The sequence below is a fragment of the Myotis brandtii genome, unplaced genomic scaffold (assembly GCF_000412655.1).
Source record: "Myotis brandtii unplaced genomic scaffold, ASM41265v1 scaffold10, whole genome shotgun sequence".
NCBI lineage: Eukaryota > Metazoa > Chordata > Mammalia > Chiroptera > Vespertilionidae > Myotis > Myotis brandtii.
In genome coordinates, this window is record NW_005353325.1 from 2266842 (window position 1) to 2288448 (window position 21607).

At 38.6% G+C, this 21607-nt stretch overlaps 1 protein-coding gene and 1 long non-coding RNA gene across 2 annotated transcripts; both read left to right on the forward strand.

The window, feature by feature from the left end:
* The first annotated feature begins 6 nt into the window (after positions 1 to 6).
* NIPAL1 (NIPA-like domain containing 1) lies at positions 7 to 20046 on the forward strand. Its single transcript, XM_005853141.2, has 6 exons — positions 7 to 67; positions 9832 to 10098; positions 11867 to 11923; positions 14087 to 14177; positions 15671 to 15831; positions 16587 to 20046. The coding sequence occupies exons 1-6, from the start codon at positions 22 to 24 to the stop codon at positions 17195 to 17197; spliced, it is 1233 nt and encodes a 410-aa protein (XP_005853203.1). The 5' UTR covers positions 7 to 21; the 3' UTR covers positions 17198 to 20046.
* LOC106724989 lies at positions 214 to 3397 on the forward strand. The gene is made up of 2 exons (XR_001360816.1): positions 214 to 759; positions 2497 to 3397. It is a non-coding gene; the product is annotated as an uncharacterized LOC106724989 (long non-coding RNA).
* Positions 20047 to 21607: the final 1561 nt, after the last annotated feature.

The following is a 21607-nucleotide window of genomic DNA, read 5'->3' on the forward strand; positions in this document are numbered from 1 at the left end:
GGGGAAGCCCGCCTGGGGGCCATGGGGGGAGAGGTGAGGCTGCCGCCCGGAGAGCCCTGCCGAGAAGGTGAGTGTCTGCCCCGAGCCGGGGGACCTGGCATCTGGGTGGCGATGAGATCGAATGGGCTGTCCCGGGTCCTTGCAGAGGCGAGGAAGGGACTCACACCGACTCTTGATGCATTCACCGTGCATGCATGCATCCAGTCGCTCAGCCAGTACCCAGCCAGGCAACAGCTACTTATTGGCGCCTACAACGTGCCAGTCTCGGTGGGGAAGCCCGTGTCAGCCGAACAAGACCTGCGTGGCTCCCACCCCAGGGCGGAAGGGAGATTCCTGTAAATTACAATATGCTGAGTCTTACGACGGAGGAATTCAGGATGCTGTGGGAAGACTTCCAAGTCTCACCTGAGAAAGACGCCTGCAGCCACTCTGACTCACTTCCAGAGTCCTCTGTCGCCGTCATCCAGTGGCCAGAGGGCGTGCCCGGGGACCGGAGTCCTGTGCTGCGCCCTCCGTGGCTGCGAAAGGTCAGGCGCCCTGGACCGCGGGGGAGCGCGCGACCCGCCTGGGCCGCCCACATCTCTCACTTCCAGATGAGAAGTCCCCGGTCCCACTACTCTCGCGTCTGACTCGTTGTGCAGTCACTTCTTGGCTGCTTGAAGCGAGAGCCCAACCGAGAGGAGAAGAGAACTGGGCACAGTCATGAGTCGGTTTCGTACTGCTCGCTGGGCTGGGGTTTCAGCCCCTGCCCGCGCCCAGGTATTTACAACACCCGCAGGCTGTCTGCAGTCACAGGGCACGTCACAGCCCCGAACCGGGACGGAAATTGGGGCTGGTGGGTGTGGGTGCGACAGGAAGAGTGTGTATCAGCTGGAAATTGTGACGGTTTTCACATAAAGGCAACTTGTAATTTATCTGATGAGAATGTAAATAGGCAGAGAGGACAGTGAAGGGCCTGACAGGAACTATATGCCTTTCCCAAAGTTGCTGGCAACTTCCCGGGTTTTCTCTCCTCTTGGTCCCTCCAGCTTATTCCTGGATTTGGAGAGGTTTGTTGTTGTTGTTTGCTTTTAAGGCAGTGAACTAGTCAAAAGTCAAAACTATGGTGAGAGAGAGAAAAGGGACACAAAGAAAGAGAAAATGCCTGAACCGTTCACAAACTCTTCAAAAGCTGAGATTTTGGAAGAGGTTACTAAGGCAGCTGGATGTAGATTTCCTAGATAGTCAGGTTGTGTGACCTTTGTCAAAATAATTCCTAAACCAATAAGTTAAATTGCTACTAACCCATCCACCCTTGTTTACCCAAGGATCTGTGAGGAGGGTGTGTGGGCTCCACCAGCTTGTTTGAACTTCCTGATGTTTTCCCTGCTTTGCTAATACATTTAGTTCCAAGAAGAAATATTTAAGCTCAGTGCTTCATCCCTGTGGTTAATTGTGGTAATTAGTGTGTGGGAGACAGGGGGGAAAGATTCGGAATCCACATTGTCAGTAGTGGTGGGAAGGGGGTTAGACTTGAGCATCAGACTGTCTTCTCAGCTATGATTTCAGCCTCCTTGAATCTTTCTTCGTCTAAAACAGTGATTCCCAAACTTATTTGGCCTACCGCCCCCTTTCCAGAAAAAAATATTACTCAGCGCCCCCTGGAAATTAATTTTTTTTAAATTTTAATAGCAATTAAACAGAAAGATATATGTATTAATGTTTCTACCTTTTTCGTAAAATATAGTAAAGAAAGGTGTAAATTAGAAACATTGAAGTTTGAAATTATGAAACTATTTATTGAACTCAGAATAGAAAGGTAATACAAAAAAAGTTAAAACAAATGCACCTGTGGCCATCACCGCCCCCCTGGATCGCTGCAGCGCCCACCAGGGGGCGGTAGCGCCCACTTTGGGAATCACTGGTCTAAAAATTGGGAATAATTCCTACAGTTTACAGTTGTGAGGATTAGAAACAGGTGGGATTACATAGGGAGCCTGACATGGAGTAAGGTCTCAATTTTAATAAGTCCCATGTACCAGGCATCTGCCTAGGGCTAGTACAGAGGAATTTGCAAGAGAGTCTGATCTAGACATTAGGGCCAGGTCCCTGCTCCCATGCAGCTAACTGTCTATTTGACAGATAATATGCAAGAAACCAATGACTAAAAAAGGACAAGAGTGGTGAGTGTCATGGATAATGTAATGAGAAACTTGGGATGTTCAGACCGGGTACACAGGGAAGACTCCTTAGAGAAAGAAACATATGCACTGAGACCCAAATGACAAGGAGTCCATCATAAGACCTGAGGATAGAGCATTCTGGTTGTACTTTAATGCAGAAAGAGTGAACCCCGTAGTGTGGTTTTTACTTTGAACACTATAGATGCTTTAGAAGGCCTTCTAATCCAAAATTATCTCAAAAAATTAAATTTAAACACACATGAAGGTTATTTTTTTAATTCGGGATTTTTACATTATGTCACCTATCTTACATGTTTTAATTTGACTCCAATAGAGCTTTATTAACATGAAAGTATGACATGATGAAAATAGAATGTAAGAAATACACCCATCACCTGTGAAGCACCAACTGCATGAAGACCGTGTGCCAGGGGACACCAAGGCACCTTCCTGAGAATTCTGACCTGGTTTGGCAGTGGGGAGGATTGGAGATGGAGAGGGACCCAGTGGTTTTCCAAGTTTTCTTTGAGTGAGCCACCTTCCCAGGGTGCAGCCAACCAGAAGAGTGACAAATGACAGGTGGTTTTAGAATTGATGCAGCCTATCTTCATGGTTTTGAGAGGAGAAGATTCAGGAACTGTGCACTTCTTTAAGAACTGGCTATATCTCTCATGTACTGATGAGCGTTGTGTCCCACTTTCATGTATATAATCTGTTTTTTTCCATGTATAGAATCCTAAATTTTCAAAACAGGTTAACGTAAAAATATACCAGTTTGCCCTCACACATGTTCAATTCTGTGAGTTTTATTAGGTAACCATTATATCCTTTCACAGATACAGAAACCAAGGCCCAGAGAATTGAATAAGGTTTCATAATTAGTGATCAAACTAAGCACAAAATTATTGGGGCCTTTATTTTTTCTGTAGGAGCCCATCTCCATTCTCTGGCCTCTTGGTTCAATGGTATACAGTATAATGATTCTGAGATTTTAGTCTTTAAAAACATCCATATTGTAAACATGTCTCAAAATTCCACCAAATGAACACAACCTGTATTATCAGGACAAGCTGTATTTTCGGTGTAAAATATAGTGGCTTATATGTTGATTTTTACTACAAGTTTAAGTTTTTGCACAAGTTGTTTTCCCAGCCTTCCAGAGATTTTCTAAGTGGTGAAATTTAAAAGTGCTTAAAGGTAGTAAAAATTTCCCATTAAAGTTTGTTCAGAAAACAATATACTATTAATTGCTTAGTTTAATATTTAATATGAACTGTATCAAGGTTTAAAAACCTTGATATAAATGCATCCTTATTGCAATATTAGTCCTTGGGTTCTTTTCCTGCATCTTCATTCATTAATCATTTATTAACTTTATGGGAATTTTATCTTAACAGTTTAGTGACTTTAGTAATATACAGATTGCAAAGTGAAAACAACAGTTTATGTAGGAAATCTGATCGTTAATTATTGGAATTCTTAGCTTCCAAACACACTGATGGTGGGAAGATACAGGTTTTTAACTTAAAAAAAAATCAATAGTATTTTTTCAATTTTATTTTGGTTAATTGAAATAATGGGCTTCTTCCTCATCCTAACAGAGTTGATATGTAGTCTACTATGAATGATTTCCGAATTTACTCAAAATTATTACTCATTCTATTCTGCTCCCCTTACTCCTGTTCCTCTGTTTGTTCTCTCACTAAAATCATCAGCTCTGTGAGAACAGAAACCTGTTTACCTACCTTGTTGATCACTATCTTGCAGGTTCCTAGAACAGGGCACGGCACACAGGAAGTACTCAGTAAGAATTCACTAAGTGTTGAATAAATGAATACCTAACATATGTTTGTGTGGTAGATGTTCAACAACTATTTTGTTGAATGAATTAATGGAAAAGCTTTACGGATATACAATACTGTTCTATATAAAACCATAATTGAACTGTGAGAAGTTTGTTTGGCAGGATTAAGTAGGGTGATATGATGGAACTTGACTGAGAAGTTCCTTTAGATTGGGAAGACCGAGAAGGTCTCTCTGAGGAGGTAGCTCCTCATCAGCCAGCTACTACTTCACTACTCAGGCTAAGTAAGGGTTACTTAAAAGTTTTAAGGTGAGAAGAAACTTAACCTAAGAAAGGAACAGAGAAAAAAAAAACAATAGTAGGGAATGAGGTTGCAGAGGTAGCTGGAGGCAGGATTCTGTAGACCCTTGTAAACTGTGGTGGGACTTTTGGATATTTTTTCTGAATGAGGAGGGAAGCCATTGTAGAATTTGGGAAGCAGAAATGACAACATCGGACCTACTTATGTAAAGGCTCTTTTCACCTGATCTTGTCCTCTGCTATCCTTCAACCTGATCACTCAGCCCAGCCAGCCTGTCTGATTGCAGTCCCTCCTACCTGCAAGCAAACTGCCCCCTCAAGATTTTTGCATTTATACTTAGCAGAGAGGTTTTACATTTAATGTTGTTTTTTAAAAAGTATGTCTTTATGCTGCTTTTACCACTGTCCATGGCACTCAGCATATTATGTAGTTATTAGTTCATTTGTCTATCTTATTTTCCCCTCATTAGAATGACTATAAGAGAGTAGGAATGTTCTTTTGTTCACTGTTGTATCCCCAGCTTCTAGAAAATGCCTGGCAGATAATAGACACTCAATAAAAATGTTATCTGCAGAATAAATTTAGGGACACAAGGAAATTTCATTCATCCTTTACTTTGCTAATGGGAATAGGTAGGTGTGTCAGTCAGCTATTGCTACATAACACACAACCCAAAACTCAGTGGCTAAAATAACAATCATACAGGGTGGGGCAAAAGTAGGTTTACAGTTGTTTGTATTGAAAACAGTACAATCATTAATAAATAATAATACAATAATAAACTCTGTTTTCCATACTCACAACTGTAAATCTGCTTTGCCTCACCCTGTATATTCATGCTTATGTGTCTGCAGTTAAGCTGATAGTTGACTAATGTCGACTGGGTTCCCTGGGTATCTCTGCATCAGGCTACATGTCCATCTGGATTTGTCTCCTTCTTGTGGTATTGCCAGAGGAACTAGGATCATTCCACTGTATTACAGAAAATGCATTTCAGGAATGCACACATAGGAGGATTTGAGGTACAGTGGCAAGATATACTTGAGAGAAAACAAAGAACTGCCCTCAGGCACACCGTGCCCGATGTCTCACCCATGACCAGGTGGCTCAGCTCCATCTCGATGCAAAAGTACAGCCTCTGGGGCCACAGGCACACACTTGTCCCCACCAGTCCAGGAGAAAGGCCAGGACCCAGAGCTGCAGTACATGAGTCCAGCATAGCTTCTGTTCCCCTCTGGCTCGAAATTGGTGCTGCACTGATCTCTCTCTCTCTCTCTCTCTCTCTCTCTCTCTCTCTCTCTCAACATTAGCTATAGCTACTTGGTCTTGGTTTGGGCAGTTACATGACTTTGGCAAGTCACTTAATATCCTGGCATCTGTTTCTTTAAAATGCCTTCCAACTAAAAGTGCTTGTGAGTTTAGAGCTGGTCCATTGGCAACATTTATGAGCTACCAGGATCATCAATAAATTATTCTGGAACAAAGATAGCTTATGATCAAACCACCAAATTATAGAAGGCATCTTCAGAATCAAGTCAAATGCCCTCATTTTAGAAATAAGGAAACTGAAGCTAAGAGTGATTGATTACTCAACTTGCCCATAATTACAGATAGTAATAGAGCTTAAGGGAAAAGGCATATATTCCTATAGGAAATGTAATATTGTTTTTAAATTATTAAATTGTGTGTGTGTAAGTAAACTCTCACACCTATACATAGAAGATATATATTAAGTTGAACCATATGAAACTGCTATTTTTGTAGCATCAACAATTGTCATATATCAAGTACATATGTTTCAACATAGTTGAGAAATTATCAATACTGTTTGTAAAATCAAAAACAGTGCAAATTACCCAAATGTTCACCAACAATAAAACAACAATTAATTGTGAGATAGTCATACAGTGGGATCCTATAGAACACTGGGGGGGGGGGGGCCCCTAGCCATATGCATCTACATCAATAAATCTCAAAAACAAGCAGGTCACCAGAGAATACAGAATGATTATATTTTATATGTGCAAAAACAGGCAAAACTAAATTTATTGTTTGAAGATATAATCACACAGGGAAAACTTTTTAAGCAAAGGAGAATCAGGATGGTCGTTACCTCTGAGGGGGTACTGTCTTATTTCTTAAATTGGGTGGTTGATTCATTAGTGTCTATTGAATTGTTTTTCTTTATAACTGACACATATTTTCTAAATATTAGTTAATATTTAGAAAACTAAGTAATAACAACATCAAAGAACTAATGTATGCTCCCTGCTGGCAGGAGTATAAGTTGGTACAATCACTTTAGAGGGTTATTGGCAGTGTCGATTAAAATGAAAAATAATGAATGTAATAAATTTTCTTTCTATGTCGAATAAAATTTGGATTAAATTCCCCATATAATTACTTTGCTCACACAAATCTTAAAAAGCCAACTCTGATTTGGAGATTTTTCTGATTCCTCTGGAACACTCCAAAGTCCCTGCCCACATATCCTGTTTCACCCTCCTCGCCCCTGCTGCTCTCCACTCCACACCCACCAACTCACCATCTCCTCCCTCACTCCCTCCTTCAGTCACATCTGCTGAAAGCTCTCTCCTTAACATACACCCAAAACATAAAATAAGTTCTAAGGTCAGTAACTAGACAAGATTTTTATTATTTGGCCTGCCATAAAACATGCAGCATTAATGTCTGCCACTTACAATGAGAACTTACAAAATGCAACAAAGATTATTTGCTGTCCCTTATCACCCTCTGCCCCCACACCCCCTAAAATGTTGGAAACATTTTGCTGTGTCAACAGCTTAAAAAGAATATTGTTTCACTGGAATGAGGTCCACCCACACTGTTTTCAGAGATGAAGTTTTGGAATGGTTATGTTACTGCACAGAAAGTGACATTAATGTAGCCATGGAATCTACTGGGAAGTCAATCACATGTTTTCTCATGAATTAAACCAATGGAAATTCTTACTATTAAAATGACTTTCCATTCTTGGGGTTTAAATGAAATGAACAGTGCCCAGAACAGGTCTAGTTTGTCTGAAAACTTACTGCAGTTCTTAGTAAGACAACCTGACTGAAAATTTGTCAATGATATAGAATATCCTTGAAGTAGATAGGACCAAGATGGCGGCATAGGTAAACACCGCAGACTATACAATTTTCCTCAGAATATAACTTTTGTCTCAGAATTTATCCTCTATCTCTGAATCAAAGTTGATTCATCTTCAAGTTGCAGAGATAAATGAAATAATAATCATGGAAAGCTTAAATTCACATTTTTTTTTACCTTTTTCTTGACCTGAACTTTTTGGTTGCTTCATAACTTTATATGTAGTAAAATTCAGATGTCTTCATAATGTTTGACAGGGAGGCATCCATCCAATTATTAAAGTTTTGTTGGTAAGACATCATTTGATCAAACTGATTTTGTTGTTTTGTTTTAGTTTGTTATGCATTCTTAAGATTTTTGAGATGTAAAACTGATTTTTTTTATTCAATTCTAAACTTGTTACTTGATTAATTTTTCTTTGCCCTTTTTTTTTAGGATAATTCAAAATGAGAAAATGTGGCTTTGTAATGAAAAAAAAGTTGAGAAGACAGTAAAAAAAAATCTAATCACGATGTCACCTGTTGACAGCTTTTTAAGTAGAGAACAGATTACAAAAAGTTTGCAATATAGTGTCAAATGTTTCCATTTGGTGTTTTAGTGTTTAGCCTTAAAATTCCAAGATACTTATATAATGAAATGCGGAAGCCAAACTGAAACACGTGGTTTTTTTCTGGGCAGCAAGCAAAGGTGATTTCTTTCCTGGGTTCTTGTCCAGGTGGATTCGAAGAGTGAAGCCACGGACAAAAGGTGGCATATGAAAAGGTGGAAATTGATTGGGAACAAGTACAGACTCCCACGTGGTGAAGGGGTCCCCAAAGGGGTAGTCCACTGAGCCCTTTGTTCCTAAGGCTTATAAAGGCTGAAGTTCTTTGTCTTTTGATGCTCCCTTCTTATTGGTCACTATAGCAGCTTCAAAGCTCAAACCCTACATGGGGACCCTCTTTCTCTCTCCCCCCTTCAGTGGTAGAATTCTCTATACCATGTGAAAAATCTATTTTCCTCTTTCTCCCTCTTGTTTCTCTACTCCCTGTGTCTTTCCCCTTATCTTCTGTGAATGGGTGTCTTCCTCTCCCCTTATTTTGTGGCACCTTCTCTTCTTTGTGAATTTATGCCTTTTGCCAGCTTCAAGTTCCCAACCAACTGTGCCTCCCTTCCCCATGGGCCTCTTAATTCCTAAGACTCCCTAAACCTGACTATTTTACCCCTAAAAACTCCTTTCAATAATAATGGGTTGTGTTCAGTAACTTTACATGCTTACTTGAATCCCATCTATATATATAAAAGCCGAAGCGACCGTTAAGGCAGAATGACCGGTTGCTATGATGCACACTGAGCAGGCAGGCCAGCGGTTATGGGTGAGCAGGCAGGCAGGCAGGCAGGAAGGCGAGTGGTTAGGGGCGAGCGGTCCTGGATTGCGAGAGGGATGTCCGACTGCCAGTTTAGGTTTGATCCCTGTGGATTGGGCCTAAACCAGCAGTCAGACATCCCCGGAGGGGTCCCAGATTGTGAGAGGGCACAGGCCAGGCTGAGGGACAACCGCCCCCCCCCCACTCCCCAGTAAATGAATTTTTTTGCACCTGGCCTCTAGCTCTAAAATAAAGCCTAATGATGGTGAACTCATTTTTCTTTCAGGTTCTATTTTATTTAGGCAGAGGTGGGTTAGTGGGCCTGAAAAATCATTCCCTTCAGGGAATGTGGTACAGAAAATGGAACCCATTTTTAAACACATTTTTTGAAGTGCACAATTCATACCCCACCAAATGCTTTAACTAAATTCTTGTAAGGTGGTGATTTCTGGACCAATGGGTTGCTGTTCCCTTTCCCGACATTCAGGTGTCACAGACACTGCTTTCCAGGTGACAGACTGACACTGTGAAGGAGAGAAGTGGATGTGGGGGGACGGGGGGGAGGAGTTGGGAACTGTGATGAATTTCTGAGTGCAAGCCAGATCTAAGCAGCTTCCTGCTGCTGGAGCAGGTTACTGTTTTTCTAGAACAAAGAACCAACTATTGCCAAAAGTTTCCAATTTATAAGAGGAGCCCAGACTTTGATGTACAATCTCTCATATTTAAATAATAATGAAATAGTAATATGCTAATTAGACCAGACAGCTGAACGACCTTCGGACATCCTTCTGGACGACCTTCTGGATGAAAGTCTGCGAGGGCCAAGGCAAGCCACCATGGCTGCAAGGGCCGAGCCCCTTGCACGAATTTCATGCATTGGGCCTCTAGTTTAAATAATAAAAAGTAAACAAATTTAAACATTTTTTAAGGACCTATGTCAGCCAAATCAAGCATGTGCACCATCTGCTGGGCACTTCCCTTCGTGCAATAGAAAATGGAGTTTCAGTGCTGTCCACTCAAGTTTCTCTTTCTTGCAGAAGGGGAGTAAACATGAATGCATCTCCCTATTGTTTGTTGACATTTTCTTCTTTCCTTTTTTTCCAGGCTACGTGCTGTCTTTGGTCTGTCCAAACTCCTCCCAGGCTTGGTGTGAGATCACAAATGTGTCACAGCTGCTGGCTTCTCCTGTCCTCCACAGGGACCTGAATTCCAGCCTAACCAACTTGAGCATTTCTGCAAATGTAGAAAACAAGTACAGTCTTTATGTGGGCCTGGTCCTGGCTGTAAGTTCCAGTATTTTTATTGGCTCCAGCTTCATATTGAAAAAGAAGGGCCTCTTGCAACTGGCCAACAAGGGCGTTACTAGAGCTGGTAAGAAACGGATGCAACTAACGAATTCAAGTTGCTAACTGCAGGAATAACCCTATTTTAAGGTCATCATGCTCCTGTCTATTTATTGTAGCTATCTACATTGGTAGCAGTTCTTTTCTCAGCAGTTTCCAGGATTGAACCAGCTGTGTCTCCTTTAGGGAAAGTCTAAAATTCTTGTTTCTAGAAGTTTGGAGTGTAGTACAGGTTCTTCTTTTCATAGCTTTATTCTGCAGGCTCAGGGTCAAAGTCAGATCCTGTGCTCGGGATACAATTTAACATCTTCCCACAGACTCTGACCTCCTGCATGAATTGGTCCTTGCTACCTCCCCAGCTTCATCTTCCCCTACGCTCCCAGTCACCTACTTTTCTCTGGTTCCTGGAATATACCAAGTTCTTTCCCACCTCAAGTCTTTCCCCTCGGCCTGGAACTCTTTTCTCCCAGCCCTTCATTTGCCTGACTCCTCCTTGAGATCTCAGCTTAAATACCATCACCCCAAAAGGGCCTTCCTTGACCATTCTCTCTGGGCAGGTCTCCCACACCAGCATGCTCTGTCCTTGCACTAATGGTTTCCTTCATTGTACCTAGAATAACTTGTCCTTGTACATTTATTGTTTGTTTACTTGTCAATGGGTTTAATTATTTATTAATAGTAGATTCACAAGAACAGGAGCCTTCCCTAGCATAGTGTTTGCCACCCAATAAATATTTGTTAAATCAAATGGATAGCCATAGAATTAGGTTGCTGTTAATACTGACATTTAACATGCTAAATAGTTCTGCTTGACTATCCTTCATTAACCATGAATTTCATATTCATTCTTATCAAGAATAATATTATAACAGAGCTAAATATTATTCTAAGGTTCATATGGAAAAATAAATAACTATAAATTGTGCAAGCAAGTTTATAAAAGAGTACTATTGAGGGGAGATTTACACCACCAGAAAATAGAACATGCGATAGTGCTATCTTAATTTAAAAAGACAAAACAATAAAAGATAACTAAAAATGTCTAAGGGGACCCAAGTACATACAACAATTTAATGTATGATTTTTTAAAAGTGGCATTTTGAGCTACTGGAGAAAGGATGTCTTATTCAATCAAAAGTATTGAGACAAGTGGCAAAAATTAGAGGAAGAAAATATCAAAGTTCTACTCTATACCATTCATCAAAATAAATAATACATAGGTTAGAGTTAAATTAAAAAAATAAAAGGCCTTTTTAGCATAGAGATAAAAGAAGAAACTATTCTATATAAAGGAAGAGATGATCTGTATTGAAAAAAAAATCTATATGGCAACACCTATAACTAAACACCTAAACTAGAAAGAAAATGACTTGGGTAAAATATTGCAAAATATAATACTAGAAAGTGTTAGAGGATCTTTGGAAATGGCCACGTAAATAGGCTAAAAGACTAAGTATACTGATATAGCTTTAATCTTGCCTTTTCCAACCATATTCCAGTAGCTAGAAGTCAATTCTCCAAACCTTCCTTCACGTTTGAACTTAATTTTGCCCAGCCAGTGTGGCTCAGTGGTTGAGCATTAACCTATGAACCAGGAGGTCACGGTTCAATTCCTGGTCAGGGCACATGCAGGCTCGATCCCCAAAAAGGGTTGTGCTGAACAATGATTCTCTCTCATCATTGATGTTTCTATCCCTCCCTCTCCCTTTCTGAAATCAATAAAAATATTTTTAAAATATATTTTAAAAATGTGTTTTAAAAAAGAACTTACTTTCCATTTTTATTATTTTTCCTAGGTCAAGGTGGACATTCCTACCTCAAGGAATGGCTCTGGTGGGCAGGATTACTCTCAAGTAAGTCCTTAATGCTGAGAATAGTGTTTGCTTGCAAAATGATAAATAGATTACATGGAATTATTTTAAATTGATTGATTTAACTGCCTGGTAAGGATGGCATTTAAGTCTAGCAACTTTTGCAAGTATAACATATTGCCTTATATATAAAATAAGTCATATTTATTTAAAACTTTTTTTTATCCTTCTTCCCCACTCCATGTTCTCAATACTATCTTGGAATGCAAAGGGAAAAGTTAACATGTAAAGTGTTATATTTTATCATGGACTTCTCTTTCTCTTATTCTGTTCTCCATAATAATTGAAGAAAATGCTTTCCCCCCACATTTTCCCAGCACTGAATTAAAATTTGGGACTCTTCTAGCTACATATTTTCTAAGGAATGGGTACATTTTCCTGGCCAGGACCAAAACAGGGATAAATTCAAGTCCCCTCTGACTGCTTGGCAACTAAACAGATAGAGCAGTGATTTTCACCTGGTGTGTGCCGCTAGAATTTTTAAAACATGCAATACCTGACTATTTAGTCAGGGGCACTGACCTCTTTTCCCTTAGATTGTCAAATAAATAAAATGACAACAGCCAACCCAACAATAGCCATTTAGTGTGAATGAATCAAAATTATACCTATTTTCTCTGTCAGATGGGCAAAAAAATATATGTTTTGGTATACTGAAGAATTTTAGCAATTAGTCTATGTGTGCCATGAGATGAAAAAGGTTGAAAATCATTGAAAGGGAGAGATGGAGGTTGTCAGCACTCCCCTTTCTCCTAAACGTGCTCTGAGGATTAAATGCTCTGTAGCATCTGAAAGTTCTTTCTAAATGCCAAGGTGATGTCCAAATAGAAGGCATTTACCTCCCTCAGGCCCCTCTGCAGATTTCTACCTCCCTCCTAATGCCTCTGAACTTTCTTAAATCCCGAACCTCTAACTTCCAAAGAAAGGGCCTCATACATTGCAGTTTCACACCAGTTGCTAGTCATCTACATCTGTAGCCAGAAACCTTAAAACTTCCATTTATTTTCCTGTACTATTGCAGTATCTGTGAGATCCTATTATAAGAAAGAATTGGAATACTTTTGACAAATGGCAGAATCTAAAAAGATGATGAATAAAAATAAATTTGTACAGCCCTTTATCTTCTTGAAAAGTCATCTATAAAGATAAAAAATATAAAGTATTCAAGAAAGCTTAATATTCTAAAAAAAACTGCCATTGCTCTTCTTATGAGAGGAGTCTCCTAATTATTTCTGTTTGTCTTATGATGTTTTCCTAAAGCTAAGTACTCCTGTACTTTTGGCTGGGGGCTTGGGGCTAGGGCATAGCAGCCAGAGGAGAAAAGAAAAAGTATGCTGGTGTCTTTCATCTGTTCCAGAACTTTCTCTACAATAAGTTTATTTTGCATAGTTGGCCAGCATGAAATACTACATTCCGTGGGCAAGTGTTCAGGTGTTCAGTTGTGACCCATGAGAATAATTTGGCCCCAAATAGAAGACCCAGCTCTTAGAGGAGTTTTCTCTCACTCTAGAAGCTATTTGCATCACACTAGCTCATGGAAGTTTAGAGTTCCTCAGCTAAAAAAGGGATTGCTGGAGCACATTATGATGACTTTAAAACGGGTGCTTGGATCTCCCTGAGCTACTAAGATAGTGTTACATTCTTGTTGGTCATCTGCAATTCAGAGAAGCCTGGCTCCATGGGCCTGTGGTGGGCATGTCTGGTTGTCCCCTGCCCAGGCAGTAGATCTCTACTGGGCATTCCAATTTTAGGAGTTGTTTTATTGTTAATTTGCATAACAGTAGTTATTCTTGAGCAAACAGAATAATTCTCTGCTTACTCCAAAGCCACCTCTACTAGATTTCATCAGTGACCATATATGTTTCTGGTACTGAAATAACTAAAATCTTTCTTGAAAGTCCTTTAAGATGTGTATCCATCACCACCTTTTGTGTTAGTTGAGCTTGTATCACCAGGTAATCATGGTTAATCTGCATCCCTATTACCAATCTTCCTCCTCCCTCCCTAAAAAAAGTTAATTATTCCTTTTTGTTCAACTTGTCAGTGTCTTTGGGATCATAGTCTACAGCTTTGCATCTGTCATTTGTTTTTCTCTCCTGACAAGTAAGTCCATCTTTTATATTAATGCTGCTGCTTGCTTTCCAGTGGGAGCCGGAGAGGCTGCAAACTTTGCAGCTTATGCTTTTGCACCTGCCACGCTGGTCACGCCACTGGGCGCGCTGAGTGTTCTCATCAGGTACGTGAGCCAGAAAGAGTGTGGCTTCTGTAGGGATTTTAAAACCATGATAAGCTTAACCCCACAAGAAACATATTGCTAAGCATATCACAAAACAAAATCTAGAAATCACAAAAGTAATTTGAGAAGACTACACCATAAATTGTAGGAGAAATAGGAAATAGATGGCCTTACTGTTTTTTAGAAAACCTATAAGAGTGAGCTTGGTTTGATGCTAACATAAAGTAATTGTGTGTTATGTTTCAACGATTCAACAAAGCAGATTTTTTTTTCTCTCTCACCTGAACAAATTGCCACGGCCCTTTTAATCCTCTCTGTTGTCATAGTGGTTAATGACCATTGCTATTAGAGGACTTTTAAAAAGCATAGTGTTTGGGTTAAATTTCAACTCTGGCTAAAAGTCTTGCATCTACTACTGGATACTTCTGTTTGGAGGTCTCTTTGTTTCTTTTAGTACTGGGAACAGGAAAAATTCCCCATTCATAGAATGTGGATCTAATCTTTCTTAGTCTTTCTTATGATCCCAAATGAATGTGTTCAATGAGCCCATGAACTCTTATTCTGTAGCTAAGCAACTATTTTGTTTGTTTTTCTTTTCCTTTTATCTCCATTCATTATCAACCTATGGTGGAAAGATTATGACGAGGCCTACTCACTTCTTTCCACCTTCTTTGTAGGATTGTTTTGAGAATTCAATGAGTCAATACACATAAAGCACTAGAACACTGTCTATAGTCTACAGTGAATGACAGCTATGTTTTTGCTGAGGCTGAAGACCTCACAAGTGGCCACAGCAGGGCGACTCTTAGAAAACACCTGGTAGTTGACCAGTCTCGTGTGCAAATGGGTACTGGTAATACCCTGGTGGGAATGCCAGGGCATCAGGGGAAGGAGGCTGGTGTGCAGGAGCCACAGCATACCTGCTGGTGAAGAAGCAGGATGGCACAGTCTGGTGTCCATGGTGGTGCCAACCTGGAACTACCTGAGACCATGGCAACCAAAGTAGTGGGAGCATTGGGTAGGTGAGAGTATCAGGCAGGAGCAGCTGGTAAGGAGATATTTCAATATTTTGACAACCCATATGATTGTACTTATGTGTTCTAGCTAAATATCAGTCCTGAGCAGAGTAAATCTTTAAGCATATATCTTTCTTTAACGTTTTCATGAACATGTGTATTCTAAGTGTATCATGCCAATAAGATGGAAAAGATGGAAAAAATTGAAAATTAATTGAGCGCGCCCTTTTTCGAAGTTCATGGGAAGTTTAGAGGGGTATAGAATGTCTATTTTACTCTTTAGATATAAAAGCAATTAAGCAGATACGATTGACTGTCATTTCTGTGTTTTAAAACTAATCAGGGTTTTCAGTGTCACGTAGCACATTCAGATCAGTTGATTGGGATACAGTGGCTTCTGCCACCATGTGACTTCTGAGCTGCTATGGAATCAAAAGGTAATTGGACAAGAGTCATTTATTTTTCTTCTCCCAACAGTGCAATATTATCTTCCTATTTTTTAAATGAGCACTTGAACATTCATGGGAAAATAGGCTGCGTATTAAGTATATTGGGGTCAACTGTGATGGTTATCCATGCCCCACAAGAAGAGGAAGTCGCTTCTTTGCATGAAATGGAAATGAAATTGAGAGACCCAGGTCAGTGCTTCAACCAAAGGAAACACTCAAATTCTGCTCCACTTTCTCTCTTCATCAAATGAATTTGTAATAATATTGTAATAGGCTTCCTACAATCCAAGTCGTGCATTAAGAGACACAGTTAAGTTTCACTGAGTATTCCAAGTTTTCTGAAAAGGTGATACAACTTACTTTTGTGTCCATGCTTTCTCTCTACACAATGAAATGAAGACATGGGGAGAGGAGAGGCTAAAGACTTATGCTCCAACCCAAATTTGGCCACTCCTCTAAAAATAAAAAGTCAGCCCTAACCAGTTTGGCTCAGTGGATAGAGCCTCGGCCTGTGGACTGAAGGGTCCCAGGTTCGATTCCAGTCAAGGGCATGTACCTTGGTTGCAGGCATATCCCCAGTAGGGAGTGTGCAGGAGGCAGCTGATCGATGTTTCTCTCTCACCGATGTTTCTAACTCTCTATCCCTCTCCCTTCCTCTCTGTAAAAAAATCAATAAAATATATATTTTTTTTAAAAAGTCAATCAATCAGCCAATATCTTCCATGCCTCACAGTATTTTCTGGGAGATTCAAATGACATGTTTGGGAAAGTCCATTGTAAAATATAAAGAGCTATGCAGTCAAGTGTTGTTGTTGTTGTTTTTCATTTAATCTCACTTCTCTTTCTAAAACACCTGTGCTCCTAAACTCCTGACTAATAAGACTTCACAAAGACATGATCCTCTGAGCATTTTCTGAAGTTTAATTCTTTTCTCTTCCTAACAGGATTCATTTCCTTTGCTGTGATCATTACCATGATCGCCTTGGTGCTGATTTTGATCGTGGCTCCCAAGAAAGGACAGACCAACATATTAGTCTACATTTCAATCTGCTCATTGATTGGAGCATTTTCAGTTTCTTCTGTGAAGGGCCTGGGAATTGCCATTAAAGAACTATTGGAATGGAAGCCAGTTTACAAGAACCCCCTGGTCTTTGTTTTGCTGGCTGTACTTGTGCTTTCAGTGACGACACAGATTAACTATCTCAACAAGGCCCTAGACACCTTTAATACATCGCTTGTGACTCCCATTTACTATGTGTTCTTTACGACCATGGTAGTGACGTGCTCCGCCATCTTGTTCCAAGAATGGTATGGCATGAGAGCTGGAGATATCATCGGGACCCTGAGTGGGTTCTTCACCATTATCAATGGCATCTTCCTTCTACATGCTTTTAAAAACACAGACATCACCTGGAGTGACCTGACATCCGCCACTCAGAAAGAAGCCCTCTCTCTGAATGGCAATGAAGACAAGTATGTCTTACTAGAGAATATAGAATGTTCAACCTCGGGATATGAGGATGACATTACCTTGTTTAGCAGGACTCGTGAATGATCAAAGTCTCTACAAACATTGGGCTTGAACCATGAAGAGACACTTGGAGAGGAGAAGGAATACCTGCAGAACTATTAGGAAAGCTGACATTTTTAAGGTCCTAACTAATAATTTAGATGTAAGGCCAAATAAAAATGCCTTCATTTTAGGCCATCATCTTTGAAAAATCAAGATTTTGATCATCCTCCAGAAGACTTTTGTTGTTTCTCATTTCTGCAAACTTGAAATCTCTTTCCTTCTGGTCACAGTATATTTGGACCGGCCAGGTGGTTCTTCATTTCATTGGCTGCTAGTCTTGGTTTCATAGTAATTAATAGATAAACTTAACTGTGTGCTGATAAGCACAGTATCAGTCATTCTCTGATGAGTCATAGTTTCAAATTATTGAAACTGAGAAGTGAGATCACTGATGCTTTCCCTCCCCTTCCAACTTCATTTAGCTAAACTAGATGGTAGCTGAAGGGTAGAGTGTTAAAGAGAAGAATAGGCCGGCTCTGGAAATCTGCTCCTGGTGTGTTAGAATGCAAAGAAATATGTGTCCATGAAGAGCTTATGGATTGTAATTGTAATTTATTGACATATCATAGGATTTTACTACCAAGTAAAAAGGGGAGAATGGAGGAGGGAAATATTTTATACCTTAAGTAAAGGAAACACTTTTTTTTTTCTTTTTACTAAAAGAAACACAAATGATTGTGTTCATGAGTTCTTTTAACTCAGACCTGAACAACATAAGACAAAATTGAGTTTTTGGAGACATCTAGGTGAGTTTAGTTTGGAAATCCTTGTATTCATTTTATTCCTTGATTTTACTATTATCCCAAAGGTTCTTTTTCTTACTGTTATGAAGATTTTTGTAAAGCAATTGCTACATTATTTTAGGATGATATTGTACACTTCAGTTTTTCTCAAATGTTTAATTCCCAAAGGTTGGTTTTTCCACAAACTATTTGGAAACAACTAGAAGAATCTTTGTGAAAAACCTGAATAAGTTATAATAATCATCCTCTTGAAATTGAGCACTTTCCAGCTTATTCAGGAAATTATAATTAGTTACAAACCTTTTTGAAAATATACATAACCTACCACAATAATTGGTAGATTGTCTCTTTCTGTTGGCTCTCACGCTGACCATGTTTGCCGTATATTTTACCTATAAGTGTTTTGGAAGAATAAGAAGGGGAGTTAGCTTCCTAGAAAACAAAATATTAAGACCTCAGGAACTACTACCAGAAAAAAAATTTTTGTATTGAAACTTACATAAAGTGTTCCTGTCTCAAGTGCATAGCAGGAATAACACTTTTGGTGGCCTTTCATGTTTATGGACAGATTTCTGATCACTCGTTGATTTAATAGAAAAGAAGAAATTAGCTGCCTTCTAAACTTACTTTTCTCAAAACAAAACAAAAATCCTAACCCAAAAAAACTGTGACATTCAAAAAAGAAAAACCCTCCTGGTTAACTGGATTTATCTTTTCTAACATCGAAGGTCTGTGATGTTGTTTGTTTGCAATCTAGCTCATGTCTACCCTGGGTAATAATAGACAATTCTGTTATTCAGAATTCTGTTAAACTGATGTTAGCACTTCATCAGTTCTACTGTACTATCACTGATTTCACAGTGACAACCTGAGGTGACTGCCAAGTCCTAAAGTACTGTTATCATCTCTTCAGCAGTTTAGTGTTGAGTGCAACTCAGTGTGTTCTAAATTTCTGAAAACTGATAACCCATGGAAGATACATGGGTTGATACCTCAGATCAAATATGTGTTTACTCTGTTGACTGCTATTTCTCTGTAATTGTATATCAGATATATAAGCTATGAACACAAATTTGTAGGAAAAGGTAGTGTTTGAAAAATGTAGACATGGTTTTACTTTTTTTTTCTATTGAAAACTTTATTGGTTTATCCTTCTTGGTGAGGAAATTCACTGAGGCTGTGAATTTCAGTGTCAGATGTTTCTTAAATGTCACCTGTTACAAAGCTTTGCCCTTGGTGTATTGTGTTCAGGTTGAAGGTTCTTGGAACACAAGAACCATGTGTACCCTGGGTTGGAAAATAAACTGGTGTTGACATATAAGCCCGGGAGAAAGACTGAGAAAATTTTAACGAGTTGAAATATGTTGAGAAACAATGAAATATTTCACATACTCTAAAAATCCCTGGTGGGCTTCTTCAATATGCATTGAAAAACTAAAATGTTATTGCAAACCTTAAACTCAGAATAAATTTCTCCAAATAGGGATATATTGTCTGAGGAGGAATAAATAGCCGGATCCCCATTTTCAGACTAACCATGTTAGTCTTAACTGGAAGTTTCATATATGTATATATTTAAAATATACACTTTCTTTATCTCATATCGATGATATCTGAAGGTTTATTATGTGAATATCTGCACTTGTGTTGTTAAGGATTACAAAGTTGTCCTCACACAGCCAAATTGAAAGCTTTTCCTAATTCTGTAAACATAATACTTTCATTTTATTTTTGGTCTTGTAAATTGTATTCTTAGGTTAATGGTTAATGATTTTATTTTTAGTTCAGATTGCAAAATATTCATAAAACTGTTTAGCTTTAGTAACATAAAATTAACACCTTTCTTTTATTTTAAGGGTACTAAATTCAATACATGGAAAGCATCCTACATCATGTCTGATAGATGAGACAATTAATAAAATTTAGTTCTCTTTGAATCAACATCTTAATTCTTAAGTCTTATTACTAGATAGGTAAGGACCATTAGTTGCCAGTTTTCATACATTCTTCATCTTTTCTCAATGTGTGTCACAGTAGCTCCTTTTAAGTAACTCAAGGGAAAATGAATTCCATCATTATACTATCTCAACACAAACTGATACAAAAGGATTCCGACAGAAATATTTTATTTTTCTTAATAAAACTAATAAAATTGAACTACAATCTTCACATTCCAACCAAACTTTGTGGAAAAGTAATTTATATGAATATATGTGAAATGTTCTCAGATATTTTGAATGAACTCTGTTATGAAGTTTTCTATTTTTCAAATGTTTATAAATACTGTTCATTTTTAAAAGTTTACAAATTTTAAATTAATATTTCTGTATATTTTTCATTTTCAATAAAATAATGTGGTTGAATTATGCTTGTTGCAGTTCAGTTTTTAGTTTATTGAAGTTAAGTTTATGTAATGGCAAAATTATCCCCATTTACTTGTTGGTTATAAAAAAAAGTTTTAAGGTTTTTAAAAATATCTGCACTTAGGTTAATTTTTTTTGTCAATTTCCTTGAAATTCAAACCTGTTTTTTAGAAATGGCTCTCCACAAACTATCTCCCATATAACTGACTCGTCACTGGAACAAAGGGTAGGAGACACTATCTGATCTTCCAGTAATTTCATTGAATAAGATAGGAGCTCAAAGCAGTCAGTATAATGAAATCTCTCAGTCCAGAGATTTATAAGAAGGCGAAGACAGCAGTATAAAAATATTTGGTAGTATTGCATTACATCAAAGTTTACATTTACAAATCCTACACAAATTGCCTCTAGAGCCCCTGTGTTACTAAAACTTCGTTTCATGTAGAGACCACATCACCATGACTTGATCGATTCTCCCTGATTTGATTAGGACTCATATTTGAGAACAACCCCCTCAGTTGTTTCTATGGAAATGAATTGTGTAGGGTAGGAAAGGCCTGTTTCTAGCCTGTGTCCCATGTCCCCTCTTTCCTGCCATTTTATAAATAATATGCAATTCCCTAAATCACATAGTTACCTAGGGCCAGAATGAGAACCAAAATCCAAGTGTCCCAATACCCCAGACTACTCAATCCATGGAATGTAGGCCTATCTAAGGAGGGCTTGGAAACAGCATATCTATCCCAGCAGAGTTAGAACAAACTGATTTTCACCAGCAAGTTGTCTGTAGAGACAAACATTTCGGCACCCTGGCTGCAGGAAGCCACGAGGTGAGCTTAAGTTACAAAGAGTGTTAAATTGTATAACAACGAGCAACATATTCTTCCCAACTGAAAGCTTTGGTTGCACACACACACACACACACACACACACACACACACACAGTCTTTTAAGTAACTCAGAAAATGAATTCCATCATTATACTATCTCAACACAAACCGATACAAAAGGATTCCGACAGAAATATTTTATTCTTCTTAATAAAACTAATAAAATTGAACTAACTGCAATCTTCACATTCCAACCAAACTTTGTGGAAAAGTAATTTATATGAATATATGTGAAATGTTCTCAGATATTTTGAATGAACTCTGTGGTCATGAAGTTTTCTATTTTTCAAATGTTTATAAATACTGTTCATTTTTAAAAGTTTATAAATTTTAAATTAATATTTCTGTATATTTTTCATTTTCAATAAAATAATGTGGTTGAATTATGCTTGTTGC